This window comes from Dermacentor andersoni, chromosome 11 (assembly GCF_023375885.2).
Source record: "Dermacentor andersoni chromosome 11, qqDerAnde1_hic_scaffold, whole genome shotgun sequence".
Taxonomy (NCBI): domain Eukaryota; kingdom Metazoa; phylum Arthropoda; class Arachnida; order Ixodida; family Ixodidae; genus Dermacentor; species Dermacentor andersoni.
The window spans coordinates 91,155,370-91,172,719 of record NC_092824.1 but is presented as its reverse complement, the minus strand read 5'-3'; the positions used below and the strand labels follow the sequence as shown (position 1 = coordinate 91,172,719).

Genomic DNA, 17,350 nt, shown 5'->3' with positions numbered 1-17,350 from the left:
TTTTGCTTGGCATATTACTTTTATGTACACCAGTACTAAGGCTCCGTAGCTGCTCCTGGACACTACAATAGATATCATCATCATCATCATTGTTATTATTATTATTATTATTATTATTATTATTATCCCAGGCTCCTCCCATAGAGGCTACGCAATTGCTTACTTGTAATAAAGACTATTATTAATATAATTAATAATTATTTGTATTGTTTCTGGGTACGTTAAATAACTTGATGCTATTTATTTATTTATTTATTATTCGTTTAATGCTACACATGTTCGAGATATTTTCTTAGTTATACGCGCCTGATGATACTTGCCTCTGGCCCATAATGTCCGGCCATTGTTCAGGAGCATGGGATGCACTTGTGCCACTTTGTTTTCAGCAACAGCGCAGAAGTAATGCGTTTCCGGCGTGCTTTAGGAGTCGCATCGCGTATTTCACTACTCTTTTTTTTTCCTACTGCGACCGTTTCAAATGCTTACGCTAAATGAAACGGTGATCTTATTTATTACGCGCTGGCAATTTTATTTGTCGAGCGCATATGTATACGACACATTTCGCGACCACCTCTTGTCGGTTCTTCCAAAGTCTGAAACGAAGAAACAAGAAAAAAGACTACTTGTGGGTGCCGCTTGGTTGAAGCATTCCGATATTTACAATGCCGTCGAACGCTGGGTACATTAATGCCGATCATGCTTGCATGCCAATGCGTTATGTGGAATGTTGCATATATATGAACAAACACCGCCCATGCACTGCGTACAGATAGTAAACGAGCGAAGCTAAAATGTGCGGCCCCTGTGTTTATGTTGACGTCGACGTTGTCGCTGCTCTGCCTCGCGGGCCTGTAAACCGCTGGATCCTCGCCCCGACGTCGCCGCTTTAGCTCTGCTTCGCCAACTGGATCGGCCCGACACTGCCGCTTGCTCTCCGCATCGCGGGCCCCGACCTTCTGCCGAGGCGTTGGCGCGACGTCGACGAGATCTCTCCCGCTCCTGCTCTCGGCGCTGTTGGTCGTAGGCCGGCTGCTCCTCGGGAGAACGGACGATGCGTGGCCGTCCCATTGCGAAGCGCCGAGAACACGCAGCACGCACGAAGCTACGAGCTGCCGACACGCCTAGACTCTGCCCCCAACGCCGATCGCTCTCAAGATACGGCCGCGCGACGGCGCAATGACTCCACAAGGCAGTTACAGCCGATGTAAGCCGCCCCCCCACTCTCCCCTACCGGCGCCGCGCAACGTTGGGTGCCTCGCACGCGATTGAAGACGGCGCGCTTCCTTCCCGCTTTCCTCCGTTTCGCGCAGGGGAGATTAAGCCGCGATCTTATACCAAGTGCTTGCATTACATCAAGTTGTGAACGGTGCAGCCGCAACGTGGCGGTGCGATTTTCTTGACTTACCAGGAGGCCCTGTTTCCATACAAATAGCCTAACGGACCACCCGTCGAGGCACCCGGTCCACAACCAGGTCCTCCCGGTGAGCTTCCCAGCCAGATATCCGGACCAAACCTTGCAGGGTTCGTGGGAGAAAACGTACATACATTACGATGCGTAAGTGCAACGTTCGTATCTCGAATGACAAGGCACATACGGTCTCCTCGGTAACGGACAGAAAGGCTACGAATCGCTGCGCCCGAAAGCAATCCAAAGATCAGGTGCCACTAGATAATGAAAAGGAATAGTTATTAGCGCAGGCCTCCGGACACTGGCAAACAATCCTTACGAACTGAGATGTCCGTGAATTTGTCCCTTTGTGACCTCAAGCTTTCGTTCTCTGGGCGGACAGCGTATAATCTTCAGCGCATACCGAGTAGCCGCGATGCTTAATTCTCTCATATTTTCATGCTCGAATGTAATATGGCACTACACGTTTTCCGTAGACGTTCGGGCTTCTGCATGGCGAGCTTATACGTAGGGCTGGCTATATGGAGTGATTAAAATGTGTTGATCCCACGCACTATGACATTCACTGTTATACAAGGCATCTTGCACATAGCTGCGTGTACAGCATTGGTTTGTGTTGCGCAGCGTGTGTGTGTAACAGACGGCGGAACATGCTTGCGTAGGGCAAGTAAGCGGTATGCAACTACAAAGGGAAGCAAACGGCATTGCACTGCAACTTGTTTCGTTACCATCTGGGCCGATACCGCAGTATGTGCACTGGACAAAGTTGGCAGATCCAGATTTCGATGAATTTTCGCATAGAGCTTCAAAACACTAGCTCGAGCGTGGAGTGGAATGCGGTGACGCTTTTGCTCTTATTGTATTCTTATTCTTACTGTACTATTATTATTTTATTATATAAACGGGGTCGTGGTCAGTGCGCTGGGGACACCTTGGTTCAGATTCTACCAACTGAAATGTAATTATTTTGCAGCCATGAGGCCCCAAACGAAGAGGGACAGGAATATGTCCACTTACCTAACGCGAAGTGCCTGCTCGTATGTGGGAAAGTCGGTGTATCCGGTACTCAAGTGTCCCTTAAACTGACATACACTTACTGACAGTCTAAAACTCTGTACTATGTCCTTACCGTAGTTTCCGTACGGAGATTCTCTTGACGCGGCATAGTAGTACATATTGAAGTTCGGATGCGATGTACTGCGGCTGGCTTCGGGTACGATTACGAGTTGCGTATGGCTGTGACGATCGGCGCTCTCCGCACAAAGGGCCAAGCAGCAGAGGCACACAACGCAGAAGCCAATCGCCGCCAGAACAAAAATGATGACGTTGACGAAATTAAGAAGCGTCTCAGAGGAGAGGTCCTCTTCATGGTGTGTCTGATGCGCGGGTCTGAAAAAAGATAGCTGAGTTTCACCATCTCCATCTCTAAAGCAATAACACTAATTTCTAGCATGTCTACACCATGGGTATCGATATTGAATAATAATTAGTGCTTCGAATGGCGTTTTAATAGTTGATCTTTTAATCAGCAACAGCAACAACTCTCTCTCCAGGCCTTGACAGCTTATGAATTTTGAACAAAACAGACTCGTGGACTAGTTGGTACCGTATGATAATTGTTTTTAGCGCAAAGAAACGCACGACACGTGAGAAGGCACACAGGACGCCGTGGTACTAACAAGTGATGAGTTATGGCACTTGGTCACAGTATATATAGCACCGTACAATAAAAGAAGGGAAGGGAGTGCAACGTCACCACAGCATGACAGATCGCCTAACAGCGTAACAAGCCACCGCTATACCGTGGCAAGAACACTATCTCCTTCTCCGACTCCGCGACAGATGGGCACCTCACGCAGTCTTTGTTTCTGTTCATTTCAAACGCCTCTACGATTTTCCTTGTCAGTTGATCAGAATGCCTTCCCATCACTCTAGTCTTCTTAAACAAAGTTTTGAAGCCACAGCGCGTGCAGTGTGCAGCAAGATGACCGGTTACTGCCAGTTTATCAACGTTGTTTGAGTGCTCTCCTAAGCGATCGTTCAGACTAGTTTGTCCGAAGTATTATTTCCCGCATGACAATTTAATGCAGTAAACTACACCTTCCGCACATGCGACAACAAAGTGTTCGCGATGATTTGTATCAGGAGCATTGCGTTTCTAGTTGGGATTATTAAATATTAATTAATTTATTTATTTATTTGAACATACTGCTAGCCTCACATTTGAGGCTGGTGCAGGAAAGGGGGCAGGATACATATTCAAGAGAACACAGTTCAAGTAGGCGCTGATGTAGATAAGTTTAGGTGAACAAGGCAGTACATATGCACCCTATATTCATTATACAAATTCTATAAAAGGAGCGGGGTAAAATAGTAGTAAACGCCACGTTGGAAGGTTTAGCACACAGAAGAAGGGCAAAGAAAGAAAGAAAAAATGTTAACTATCCTTACACTTCCTTTCCGTCTTTTTTGTACGGTGCTGTATATACAGCGACCAAGTGCAATAATGAATCAGTTCTTAGTAGCGCTGCGTCCTTTGTGCCTTCTCCCGTGTCGTACATTTCTTTGCGCTAAAATCTGGTAAAACTTTGAACAGTCATGCAAATATAAAGAAGGTGTCATATAGGATGTCTTTTTAGGCTGCACCAAATTTTTAAAAATTGCCGGCGCAGATAGCAGACGGCACACTTCTAACCCTTGATCGGTGAGGTAGCCATCCCTTCTACGAGAACTCAAAATCCCTAATTGCATAATAAGCGTAGTTACGTTAATCAACTTTTTAATTAATTCCATATTTCGCTAAGCACATATTTCTATGCACACTGTGCACACTATGCACACATTTTCACTAGGCACATATCTCAATCTACGAATTGTAGCTATAGTGAGTATGCAAAATACTTAGAACTAAAGCTTAGGATAGCACCGGTTTCGCGACCTGCGCCGTCTAACTTGCGGTAAAAATGTAATCTTGTTCCACTTATCTTATAAATAAAACGCCGTTGTATGCATTGAAGCCCAAAAGTAAATGGAACACCAATGCATTTCGTCCGACAATTCAATTTGAAAATGAATATCTCGAAATTGATGGAGTCCCGAGAATTCTTTCCAAGTGGATATGCACTGCGTCTGTGCTGTCCACTTCTGAAATAGAAGTTATCCCCTTCATTACCGCGGGAAAAGCAAGAGCATCAAAGTGTAGCGTCTCAGGACCTGAATCTTGATTTTGGTTAACATTTGCCTTATCACGTATCTTTAGTGCTTCGAGTTGCGTGTTATTAGTTCATCTGCTCAAAAATTAACAACAACCACAACAGTTATCCAGGTCTCGACAACTTATCGAATATTGAACACCCAGAGAAATATCAAGAGGACCGATATTTGTGGGTTCGCAAAGACGTATAAATACATAACATAAATAAAATGTGTGACGTGCCACTGGCTTCCGTCTTCTTGGATTCCAAGTCTGTGAAAGAGCTACTGTGTTTATGCTTGCCCTCGACGCTAAGGTTTCTGGCGTCCTTGAATCGCAATTGCAGGAACGTACGGTGATTGCTTTTTTTTTTCCGAAATGGGTGACTTGGGTATATTTATTCTTGAAGCAAACAAACATAAATGTGGCATGTTTGCTCCTGGCAAAAGGAGCGCTTTGCATTAAGTAGTAACCTGATGAAACGGGAAACGCAACACTGCTGGTGCAATGCGCTTCGTATGCTTATATATTGGTACACCCCGTTGATAACGACTCCCGTTCTCTTATGTCCCGAGTACGCCTCTACACGACACAGTAGTGTTTAGGTTTTTTTCTTTTTTAACCGCTTACCGGGAAATCTGTCAAGGACAACACCCGGTTGGCTACGAGAAGGTGTATGTATTAACTTGAGACTCCCAAATTGGAGCCCCACACAAAAAAGACAAGAAGAGCAATAACAACTTACATGCTCGGCAATGAGCCACCGCCAAATTCGGTTCTCTCCAGATAGTACTCCAGCTGTATAAGATGACGTAAGAAAGAAAAATGAGTTTGTTTAGCTAGAAGGACTAAAAGGCGCTATCTGCATTGTACAAGAGGAGTAATGGACATAGGGGGGGCTCAATTTTTTGTTAGTTGCAACCAAACGAAGCATACAGATAACGAAGCCAGGGAAAGCATGTGGGAAACACTGTTAAAATTCAGATGTACAAATATTAAAGGAAAGAGAAAAGAAAGTGGACGAAAAGACAACTTGTCGCCCGCGGGAGCCGAACCCACACCTTCCGCGTTACGCGTCCCGTGCGTTAGACTTAAGCTACAGACACGGCCACACTGCCGTGTTTTGCCTGATAAAAGATGATGAACAATCCGAGGTCATCTAAGCACTTATGAGTTGTGAATGCGAAAGCATTAAATATCCAACTGAACGCCAGTGTGCGTTCCTTTGAGTTACTGACTCCTCGCGGGCGAGCGAGATCGTTGAGACTAAGTTGAGACGCTTGGCCAACGTCTCCTACATAGCACAGGGCCGATGCACCTTGATCCGTGATGTCAGGCTACCTTGCCCGACCGCCATAGAATCAAGTGACACACCTTTCCGCACTGGGGACCGTGGCAGGCAACGTGGCCAACCGTGTATGCCGGTCAGTGTCCCTGGTGCGGGGGGCGGCCGTCTCTTCCTCTCATTATGTGGGAATGTGTATATATAGGCCACCGAACATAAACTCGCCCATGATGCTGACCTCACTCATAAACATTTTAGGCTCAGCGGCTACCAAATGTGCTGTTGCTAGAAAACTGGAGGAGAAAAAGAAATCCTGAGGTATGACTCTTGCCATTCTAAAATCATAAAAAGAGGCATCGCCAAGGCTTGCATCAGTCAAGCGGTTGAAAAATCACGCCGCCATGCTGTGGGGGAGAGCGTCGATTTGCAAGTAAGCTGCTTAAGAAACAGTGGGTACCTGAACAGTATGGTGGTGCAAATCTGTTAAAACATGTTGCCCGAAATCAGAGCCAACAGGAAAAGGCAAAAAACACAGGAAAAAGAAAATTTGAAAAAAAAAACGCCTGGTGTTGCCTTACATCCATGGGTTGCCACATAGCATAAAAAAGACAGCCCAACGCCATGATGTTCAAGTACTTTTCTCCGCTCCGCAAAAACTAAAAGGCATGTGCAAGAGGGTGAACGCAGGATCCACGTGCTACGGTCTGTCAGACTAAGCACGTGAAAAAAATACGTGGAATCTGCTACTTCAGTGGTTTACCAAATCCCACTAGATTGCGGGAAAGTGTACATTGGGCAAACTGGACGTTGTCTAAATGATAGGTTACGGGAGCGCAAATACACGTGCCAGCCTTCTGACAGCACCTAGCAACTTGGCTGCACACTGCAAACAATGCAAATGCTCTCCGCTACTAGAAAGCACTACAGTCATTAGCACATCAAAAACAAAAACAGAGCGAGAAATATGGGAGGCACTTGCGATAGCTAAAGAAAAAGAGATGTGCGTAAGCGCTCCGTCCATCGCGCTTATCGAAGCTGAGGTTGAGTTTCCCAGGGCGAACGGGTGCAAGTGAACGATGTATGCCTGGCCCAAAGTATGATCCAGAATTTAATTTTTCATTTTTAGACAGATGGTTCATCGTCGGCTTGTGATGCCCAATGCCGCGATTTTTGAACGACGCCATTTCCAATGCTATTCCCCTTCGTGCTTCGTCAGAGCGCCGCTCCACCCGCGTTACCAATGGAAACAGCTGGCCGCTGACGGGCCATGATAAGAGTGGCACGTAACCGAGCGGAAGGCATCGCTACAAAATCGCGCCCCTGTTTGCCGTTTCAATGCAGAAAACGCAGTGCTTGCAAGTGTCAACATTTGAGACACCCGAAAGTATACTAATAAATCGCAAGACACTCACTCTGCAAGATCCCAGCAGTACGTATTCGTCTTGAGGAGAATCGTATCCTTCGCATCTAACTTGAATCAAACCGAACTTCTGCGATTTCATCTCGGCCTTGCATTCCCACTGGAAATAAACAGGAGGGAGCATATTGAATAGCTAGCATTTAAACATTTAGTGTCGAGGCTAGACTGGCGGATGTTCTACTCTATTCCTGTCTCGTCACTGCGTCATTCGAGTTATTCTTCGAATTACGTGCTCTCGATGTCGCGTGATACGTTCTTAACCTCGCTCTGCTCACCTCAAGCCCAGGTGTGCAAGCATTACGCTGCGTCGCTTTCCTTATCAGCTGAACTTCGCCGATGTCCTGACGGCACATTGAACTGGTTGGAGCACCAGAAGATGCACCGTCTGTGGGGCTATTTGGTCTAGCAGTTACTTCCAGATATAACGCAAAAGAATGCGTATGTGTACTTTTTTGCGCTATATCTGGAAGTAACTATGAAGCACCAGGACTCGAACTTGCAAAACAATAAACAGTCCTTATGCTGGAACTGTTCTTAAGAGTGGATGACAGTCAATCGCGATGTTAGACATTATTAGCGAAGGCAGCCGGCCAATGGCGACCATCAATTACGAACAAAAGAGCTTTCTTGAAATCAGCCTCTGGTTGTGAAGGATCTACTGGAAGTCTGCGTATAGATTCATTCATTCATTCATTCATTCATTCATTCATTCATTCATTCATTCATTCATTCATTCATTCATTCATTCATTCATTCATTCATTCAAGAAGCCGTGCAATGTGTTTTCTTGAAAACTGAGAACATACTGGACTGAGGACGGTGCCTTTCAACGAACATATTCCAAAGGACATTATTCAACATGACTCAATAGTAGAGCAAAAATATATAGAACCAATCGTTTGTTTTCCCCGTGCCCTTTCAACTATATACGTTTTCTCTCAGCTGGTGCGATGTCGATAGCGATGCTCTGCCCATTGCTCCTTTCATACGGCTAATTCCGATGGCGGATTCCTAGGATTTCAGGTGCGACATTTTCTATTCTTGTTTTGAAGAAAGGCTGTTCCAATGACAGATCGGGTGCATTCGACCAAGAAACCGTAGGGCCGACCGGAACTTGGCTTGTAACTGCTTCGACCCTGCCAAAATTAACTTTTACTCTTTGTTCTTTGCGTGGTGCACCTATGTTAATACTTACGGTTCTCGTGTGGCAGGGGTGCCCTAATTAAACACAAAGAGTTTGTCACAGGACGGATGCGACGTGTTAACAACCGCCGCATCTCCGTCTGCTAAATGAGTGGAGTGTGTACGCATGCGCGAGCTTTCGCTCGGGAGTAGCTGCTGGCCACGAACAATCGCCCAATTGCTGGCGTTACGCGCTCGCGCGTAGTCTGTGACGTCATAGGCCACGACACTGTATCGAACAGAGCTCGAAAGCCGCAGACCAGATTGGGCGATCGTTTATGCGAGATCGTGGGCTGCATGCGATGGAGTAATATTCGGCTCGCATGTCCATGGCTGCATTGTATACGGATCATTCCAAAGCTCATCGACTTGTTTGAACAGACGAGAGTAATTTCACGTTACGCCTTTTTGCGTACGTCATAACCCAGCCGCGTGCGCACTGCTGTAAAGGTGTGGATGACAAGATCACCTGTGCGTTCCCGCCGTCGCTTCCACGGTTGTAGCACTGAACAACCGAAGGTTGATCCTTGCAGCCCGCGCTGCCACCGCGGCAGTTCAGCTGAGGAACCGGATGGGACCGGCGACCGATGGTGTACTGTCCTTGCCGCAAAGTGAGAACCTGAACATCTTTCAGCCTCACTTTGTCACCTGCGGATGTCAGCGCGCAGGCCAATAACGGTTCGCAACCCCGCACTCCATTGCAGAGAAAATCAACGACAACCTTTAAGGAGTACGCAGGCCCGAAATCTTCAGCGTATCGGGTGCGTGGCCCAGCGAGCGAAACAGCCTTGCGCCTGTCGTCTGAAGCAGTGAAACGGCACCTAACCTCCCATAGGCATTGGCTGCGACGCAAGGTCACGAGCGCGCCTCGACGGTGCAGAGCGGGGGAAAGGGAACACGAAAGGGGCTCCAACGCTAGCGCGCCAGGTGTTGCGTGAGGGGAGGGACATCGTCGCGACGCCACGTCACGTCACCCTCGCTCTCGGAAGCTTGTGTTATGCGCGCGTTCCTTGTACGCGCAAGCTCCCCCCCCTACGTTCCAAATGCACCTCGGTAAGGCCAAATCAAAACGCGCCAGACACCTTAGCGCGCTCTCTTGTCTGCGAGGAGTTCGTCACTCGAAGGACCGCTCAGCGGCGTTCAATTGGACGTTAATGCTTGGGCATTCACAAATCATGAGAAGTGCTCAGGTGTCCTGGGATTTTCTCTTTACCTCCAGATGGCGCTCGTTTCCGCGCATCCCGGCCGGCGCCGCCGCGGCAGCGTTTCACATTTTTTTAGTATGACACGTGCTATGCTTGCTTTCCTATGCGACAATGCAGGTACTGGGCTGTGGAGGTCACGTTCTGGGCTGTGATAGTGTAAACATTACAATTAAATTAAATTCAGGGGTTTTACGTGCCAGAACCATGATTTGATTACGAGGCGCGCCGTAGTGAGGTACTCCGGTAATCTGGACCGCCTGGGGCTCTTTAACGTGCACCTAAATCAAAGTACATGAGTGCTTTCGCATTTTGTCCCCATGGAAATGCGGCCGCCGTGGCCGGGATTCGATCTCGCGACCGTGTGCTCAGCAGCCCAGCACCATAGCCACAAGCAACCGCGGCGGGTGAAACATTACAATCGTCCATAGCCGGAAGAGAGCGCTCGGAGCTGGCGTCTCAACAGCGTGCTGGCGACGTATGCACAAGGAGCACCTAAACACGCGCCAGCAAAATGGCTCCGAAGCGCGCACTCAGCGTTGAGGGACACCCGGGCCCGAAAGAAGCGCCACGCGGAACAGCAGCGTCTTCGCTACGCAGCAAAATGTGGTGCAGACCGCGTATGTATACATGAAATTATAATAGTTATTTGAGTTAGGTGCACCCCCTTAATTCACTTAAAATTTAGCAATTCTGCCACGATGCGATGTGCCATGTGAGGCAATGATATTGTTCAACCCTCTCAGAGGTCATGAACAATGGCGCATGACAACGGCTCAAGCAAGCACGTCTCCCTGTGTGTTCTGTGGACTACACAGACAAACAGCAGCGATGCAAGCAAGGTAACGTTTAACATGAACTCACCACTCTCATATTGGACTAAACGCTGAAGAAATTGCACATTCGCCGCTAACATCACTGTTTATTAACGTCAGTCAAGCAAACAGCATGCAAAGCTTCACCTACATCGGTTCCCCAGTGCATGGGATCCGCAAAAATTTATTTGTTTAAGGATAAATCAATATCATAGTATGCGTGACACATGAGAAAGGTGTGCACCCTGTATATGTAAAGAATAACAACGAAACACAAATTCAATCCAGCTGACTTGTTGAAGCAACGGGTAGATGGTGTACTACTGTGGAACGTCTCTGACGGCTGGGTTAGTGCGTCGCTGAAAACGGACCTTGCACTCCAACGTGATTGCCGTTGGTCACCGCACGTACTAGACTTTAAAAAAAAGTTAAATAGCACAACTGGAGCGAATTTTTTCGCAATTCGCAGTGTGTTCTACATGGTTATTTGTCTTACGCGCTCGGCCGTGAAGAAGCAGTTTGAGCTAGGGAACTTCTGTAAATGAGTGGTTACTCCCACGGTAAGCTGCATATTGGGTGCGAATGGAGCCGTTATTCAAAACCAGCGTCACCTCTATGCTTTTCGACACAACAACCACAGTTGCACTGATAAACTTTGTGGCTCTTATATAGTCAGATCTATCAAATCTCCGAGAACTACAAAGAATTTGCACAAACAAAGTTATGCATCGTTCTTGGAGTAAGTCTTTTAGCTGAACGACTCTGCCAAAAAAATGCGGGCTCTCCCGTAATCGAGAGTAGATGTAAGCATGAAATGGTAACCGACAAAGCAGATTGGTTGGAGGTGATACTAGCCACAAGCTTAAAATGGGTGTAGTGCATGTTCGCAGCGGCACACCACACCGCACCGCGCCATACTGTGCACTGGTCTATATGGACGCTGCCCAACCAGAAGAAAACCGGCTGCAGGCCGCACGACAAGCAGCGAAAGGCGCCAGGGAGACAGAGCATACTGCCTAGCCAGAAGAAGAAAAATCGCCTGAAGGAGGCGCCATGCAGCGCGGCGCCATCTCTCGGGGCGACGCAAAACCCGCGCCGCGGAACTCACGGTCCGCTGGCGTTCAAAAGAGCACAGGCAACCTCTTCTCAGCTCCAAAGGATGAAAATGAAGTCTATGGTGTCCTGTACCTGGTTCTTTGAACGTCGCTCTTGGAAGCGACAAGCTTCAGCGCACTAGAAGTTACAGCTTGAGTGATACTGTGAAAATCAGGAAGAAATAGGAAGTAATATTTTTGTAACTTTTTTTGGGCAGGTACTAGCGTGTGCAATGCGGTCCTGTACAGAGGAATGGGGGCCAGAGACAGCATTTTCGTAAATTTTAAGTGGTTGCCCGGATAATCTCGTTTTTTTCTCGCAACCTGCCCAGATAACGGCTTTGGCTTAAGGTCACTTGAAGGTCGCCGACAACGGGAGCTAAAAGCATTTCATGCTTAAAAGCTCGGTATTTGCCTTTTCCGACTCTCTATGCGCTCACAGAAAGCTTCGCTGTACATACATTCCAACTCATTGGATCTGCAGCATCTTTTATTGCTTTGCGATGTATCTATCGGCACTTTTCGACCGCGCGGAGGCTAAGTTTCTCGAGCGTTCAACACAACGCTAATAACGTAATCGTTTAATGCCTGTAAATGCAAGAAATCCAGATTAGTTGGGGATGACGCACCCACTTTTCGCGGCAGGCTGCAACGGCGTTCTATCACAATGAACATAAGCGTCGTGTTCTTTCATTTAATCTATTTGCGAACTGAGCACCGTCGCTACTTTGTCGTCAAAACGGACACGTTCCGTCGCGGTGGCTTAGCGGCTTGCTCGAGGTCGCCGGTTCGATTCCTAGCCACGGCGACCGCGGCGGAAAGTTAGGTGGGCGGATGAGATTAAGAAGTTTGCAGGGACAACGTGACGACAATTAGTACATAACCGGGTTAGTTGAAGAAGTATAGGAGAGGCCTTTGCCCTGCAGTGGGCGTAACCAGGCTGATGATGATGATGATGATGATGATGATGATGAAATGCAAGAAACGCTCGTGTGTCGTGCATTGGGTGCGCTTTGAAGAACCCCAGGCTCCCCACTGCGGTCAAAACTATGCGGAGTTAGGTTTATTATCCATGCTGGGCAGGCATAGTGTTACGTCGATAGCGATGGCATCTGGGCTGCCAAAGCGAATGACGAACGCCTCCAGAAGTTGCACGAGTCGTTTCTGTTGGCACAAAGTGCGGCAGCCATATGAAACGAGATGCAAAACAATATCCATGACAATACATTTTCTGTCAATAGGCGTCTTCTTTCTCCCGTATATTTGTCGTTAGTGACGTTCACATGTTTTCACGACACTGTACTCTGCACACTACTCTATAATTCGTTTTAATCTAATCTTTGGAGTCGAACTTAATGCTGCCAGAGTAAGAAAAACATTCCGCAGTAAGAACGCTCGCACCAAAAGGAGGCTACACCTACCTGTCACACCGTCTGTCAGGTGAGCAAATAGGGAAAGGAAAGCTCCGACGGCCACGGTATGACGCATCTTGAACGGCGGTGGGACGATGGCTAGCTTGTCGAAACGACACATTCGTGGATGTCTTGTTCTTGTGTCCAAGCACTGGTTCATACCCACTACTGTCAGCAAAAGGAAGGGGGGGGGGGGGGGGGAGGTGCTTCGTTTAGCTTCCTTTCGTTTTCCTTTGGTGGCGCATACCGACTGTGGGGGATTGACCGAAATTCGGATGGTTCTAGGAAAGAAGGTAGAATATTACTAAACCTTGCAAACATATTCAGGAACAGATAAATGAAAAAAAAAGTGTGACGAACTTATGCTTCTTTCGTGTTGCTTCACTGATGGCCCATACTCACTGCGGAGGACTGGCCAAGATTCCGATGATACTAGAAAAGCAGGTGAGTTATCACGAAAATAATTTTAAAAAATATTGAAGGAAGAAATGAGTGAAAAAAGAAGAAACATTCCGGCAGAACCCAAGTCACAATGAATGTCGACGTTACTTGCAATATGCATTGTAGCAATGTAACCACACACTGTACTGCCGTCACTGAAACGCGTCATGTATGAGGAGTGTACAGCTGCGTTCCTCTGTCGCACTTCTATGATGATGATTTATTGGCATTCACTTGAAACAGGGTGGTGGCAAATAGTGAGCTAGCTATAGCCTTGAGTTAATGAGATAGGTACGCTATAAGTGCTTTTCATTCTAGCAATTTTATATACATCTGCTTAATCTTTTGTCTCTTTCTCAAAACTTCTCTATCTACCTTGTACCGCTACGTGTGCCTATAACGGATCTGGTCATATCAGTCTCTTCCCTGCAATTTTTTCCACCAGTAGACTAAACGTCTCTTGCTTATCTCGACTGCTGACCGGTTGATGCTTCCGTCCACTTTAGATCGAAGCGCTTCTGGAAAGTGTCCCTACGGCTTTTACTGTGTGAATACCTTCGCATTCCATTAGGATGTGCTGAATGGTCTCTGGATTTATGCTGCCGCAGACGCATGTCTCATCTTGTTTCGAATATTTTCTCCCGTGTGTTTTTGTCCTTAAACAATCAGCTGGAACCTCAAATAGCTAGACATTTTCCTTTGTGTCATCGTACAGATCTGCCCTTCTAATTTCTTCCTATTCTTGTAAATCTCCGTGGTCTTTTTTTCCTCGTCTTCGCATCCAATTCACTGTCTGTTTCTCTCTCTTTTTTGACGACTCCTTGTTGTCTATTTACAGCTTCAGTTGCCCTGTACTCGGTTGTCAACTTTCTTGATCCCTTCATTCAATTTGTGTCCTCGCTTTTCAGGTAGAAATACTTGTGCACTTTAGCCGCCCATTTATTTTCATCCATGCTCCCGAGTCTTCAGAACTCATTTTGCTCTGCGCTTCTCCGACTCCTGAGGAGGCCCAAGCCATGTCACCCTGAACTGCCTCACTTGTGGTTTTACCGTCGGTTCCCGAAGCCAACCGGCCTACCGATCTTTGGTTAATGTCCAGCCCCGACGAGATATAGCCCAAAAGATATAGTCCCAAAGTGCTCCGTGTTTCATTATTACTGCTTTCCACTTCCACATTATTTTGCAGGTTATCTTCGTGGGTGCTAGAGTAGGTCTTTCCTTCGTTTATGTATACGCCAATGTATTTATGTTACTTGACTATGGGTATGACTTGCTGTTGAATTTATACCACGTATTTACTCGTATTTTGGTTAAAGATCACGCTTCCCGACTTCTGTGTGCTAAACTTAAAGGGACACTAAAGGGAAAAAATGATATCTTCTGCATCAGTAAATTACCTTTCTACGACACTAAAAGCACCACTCATACCACAATAAGACGCTTGGTAAGCCACAAAAAGCGTAAGAACGAAAGACGGGTGGCGACGCCTCCTTGATGTTCCCGCACCTGGTCGCTGTGACGTCATGGATTTTGATGGCATCTTCTAGGACCTACTTATATTGCGGTACAAATTGAGTACATTGTGTTCTAAAGGAACCAAATATGAAAAAATAGCAAGTTTCTAGAACCTTTACTCAGCCAACGCGGCCCAAATGCGAAAACATACTTTCGAATCCCTGACGTCATACTGATGCACCGGCGTCGGGGTTTCAGCGCGAAATTCAAATACTGTTACTTCGACGTTCATTTTCTCATCCAATAATCAAACTATTATTTTGAAATGACTGCCTGCATGGTTCTCAAACAATGCTTTATTAGTCTAAGCTGATTTATTGTTTCGGTTTAGTGTCCATTTAAGAGGAAACTTTAGCTCGGGTGCTCCTGTTTAAATACATGTACAAGGAGAATTCGTTTTTCTCGGCAGCTACTGCACCAAATTTGGCGAGGTTTGTTGCATTTAAAAGAAAAACGTAAAATCTAGTGACTGTTGGTTTCGAGTTATTGATTTAGGTCGGCAACTGTTTATAAAAAAATTTGCAAAAATAGAACAATTTCAGAAAACGAAACTATCAAGTTTACAAGTATAACTCGGCAATGAAAACTGATATCACAATCCTGTGAATTGCATCTAATAGTACATCTAAAGCGGACAAAGTTGATATGTTGCACATGCACCTCAAAAAATTTAGTAATATGGAAATACAGCTTTTGCAGAACCCTTGTACACAACTCAACAAATTCACGTACGATGTAAAATGACATATTGAGTTTGTCCGCTTTCAATGATCTAATGGGTGCCATCTGTTCTTGATGCAGAGCTATTAATTTGTAAACTTCGTGCGTCTATATTTTTCAAACTTGCGAATTTTCGAAAATATTTTTAACAAACTTCAGCCTGTAAATGGAAATTCCGCTTCCAACAGTCACTAGAACTTAACTTTCTCCCTCAAATGCCACACATTTCATTAAGATCGGTCCAGAGGTTACCTCAGAAATGGTCTTTGCGTTCTTCATGTACTTGAATAGGCCGCGTCGCAGTTGGGCCCGAGCTAAAGCTTGCTCTTAAGGCCTAGATTTGTTACTGCATTGCCAGAGATTTTTGCAGGTCTCTCTTAATATCTTGCATAGTCCGCTGTAGTAACACTACGTCATCGGCATACATCAGTTCGAGCACCTTCCGTTGCACCCTTTGCACATTACTAATGTAACACTACACCAACCCTAATTCACTGTTTGCTGCGCCCTTAACATTTCTATGCCGTTTCTACGCCCTTCCGACTAAACACGCTGCGTCATCCAGCGGTGCCGCCTCGACATCCCTGCGCGATATATACGGCGGGCTCGCTTTCCACCCAATACCTGAGAAGTTTTCAGGAATTTTTTTTTTTGAAAAATGGCAAAATTTGCAAATTGCAAAATTTTATTTTTATTGCTCGCAGAGCGCGCACCGTCTTTTTTTTTTCGTCGTCGGCGCAGCAGCGTCACCACGAGTTCACTGAATAATCACCAAGTTCACTGAATAAGGATATTGATAAGCTTGAACGAATTTAGCGCCTGGCCGCATGGTTTATTTGCTCCGATTACAAATCATCATCAGTTTCTGGCATGTTAGGCCAACTTGGACTGCATCCGCTTCACATGCGCCGCAAAATCACCAGGCTGAATTCTTTTTATTTGTTGTTTCATAACCAAACATGTTTAGCAAGTGCCACATATATTACCCATGCTCCACACAGTTCGTCGCGTATTTTTCATTCTAAAGTAGTCCAGTCATACATTGCCGGCACTAAATTCAGAAATCATTTTTTCCACTTATGAGCGAAGAATGGAATCATTTACCGGAATGTGTTGTTGAATGCAGATCTTATGTTTAACTTGAAAATATGTTAAAAACGCATCTTTTGTAAACTCTCTCCTGCTTGGGCAGCATTGCTGCCTGCAGTACTGTGTAAATAAATAAATAAAATAAAAATGAGCGCCACATACCGAGTGTCACATATCCAGTTGCCCACGGCTGCCCACTTGTCCAACGTACTGCCCACTTGGGTCACTGTACCCAGGGACTCAAGTTGGCGGGAAAACGCGCACACCGATAGAGAGCCGCCAAAAGTGCTTGGAGTTCGTATTTCTAACAATGTTAATGGCATTGAAGAATGGACAAATCATGGTTAAAGTGCCTCAGACAAACTGGCCGACGATTCGACAGGTAAACCCGTATATGTAAAGGCGGCCTTGTCATCCTTGGCGTGTTGGTTTTCTGTTGTCACAGGAGTTAGTACCACTAGCGACGATGGCGATATATCCAAGAACAGTATGTCCCTTTGCATATTGAAAGGCTTCAGTTTGAACCATGCGATTCGCTGCAGCGGCAAGAGCGATAAGGGTAGAAGACAGGCGA

At 46.2% G+C, this 17,350-nt stretch overlaps 1 protein-coding gene across 1 annotated transcript; it reads right to left on the bottom strand.

Moving 5' to 3' along the window:
* Window positions 1-1,411: 1,411 nt before the first annotated feature.
* LOC129386895 (store-operated calcium entry-associated regulatory factor-like) lies at window positions 1,412-7,811 on the bottom strand. The gene is made up of 4 exons (XM_055075302.1): window positions 7,299-7,811; window positions 5,347-5,399; window positions 2,538-2,797; window positions 1,412-1,513 (listed from the first exon to the last, which is right to left on the bottom strand). The coding sequence occupies exons 1-4, from the start codon at window positions 7,428-7,430 to the stop codon at window positions 1,434-1,436; spliced, it is 525 nt and encodes a 174-aa protein (XP_054931277.1). The 5' UTR covers window positions 7,431-7,811; the 3' UTR covers window positions 1,412-1,433.
* Between the last annotated feature and the right edge of the window lie 9,539 nt (window positions 7,812-17,350).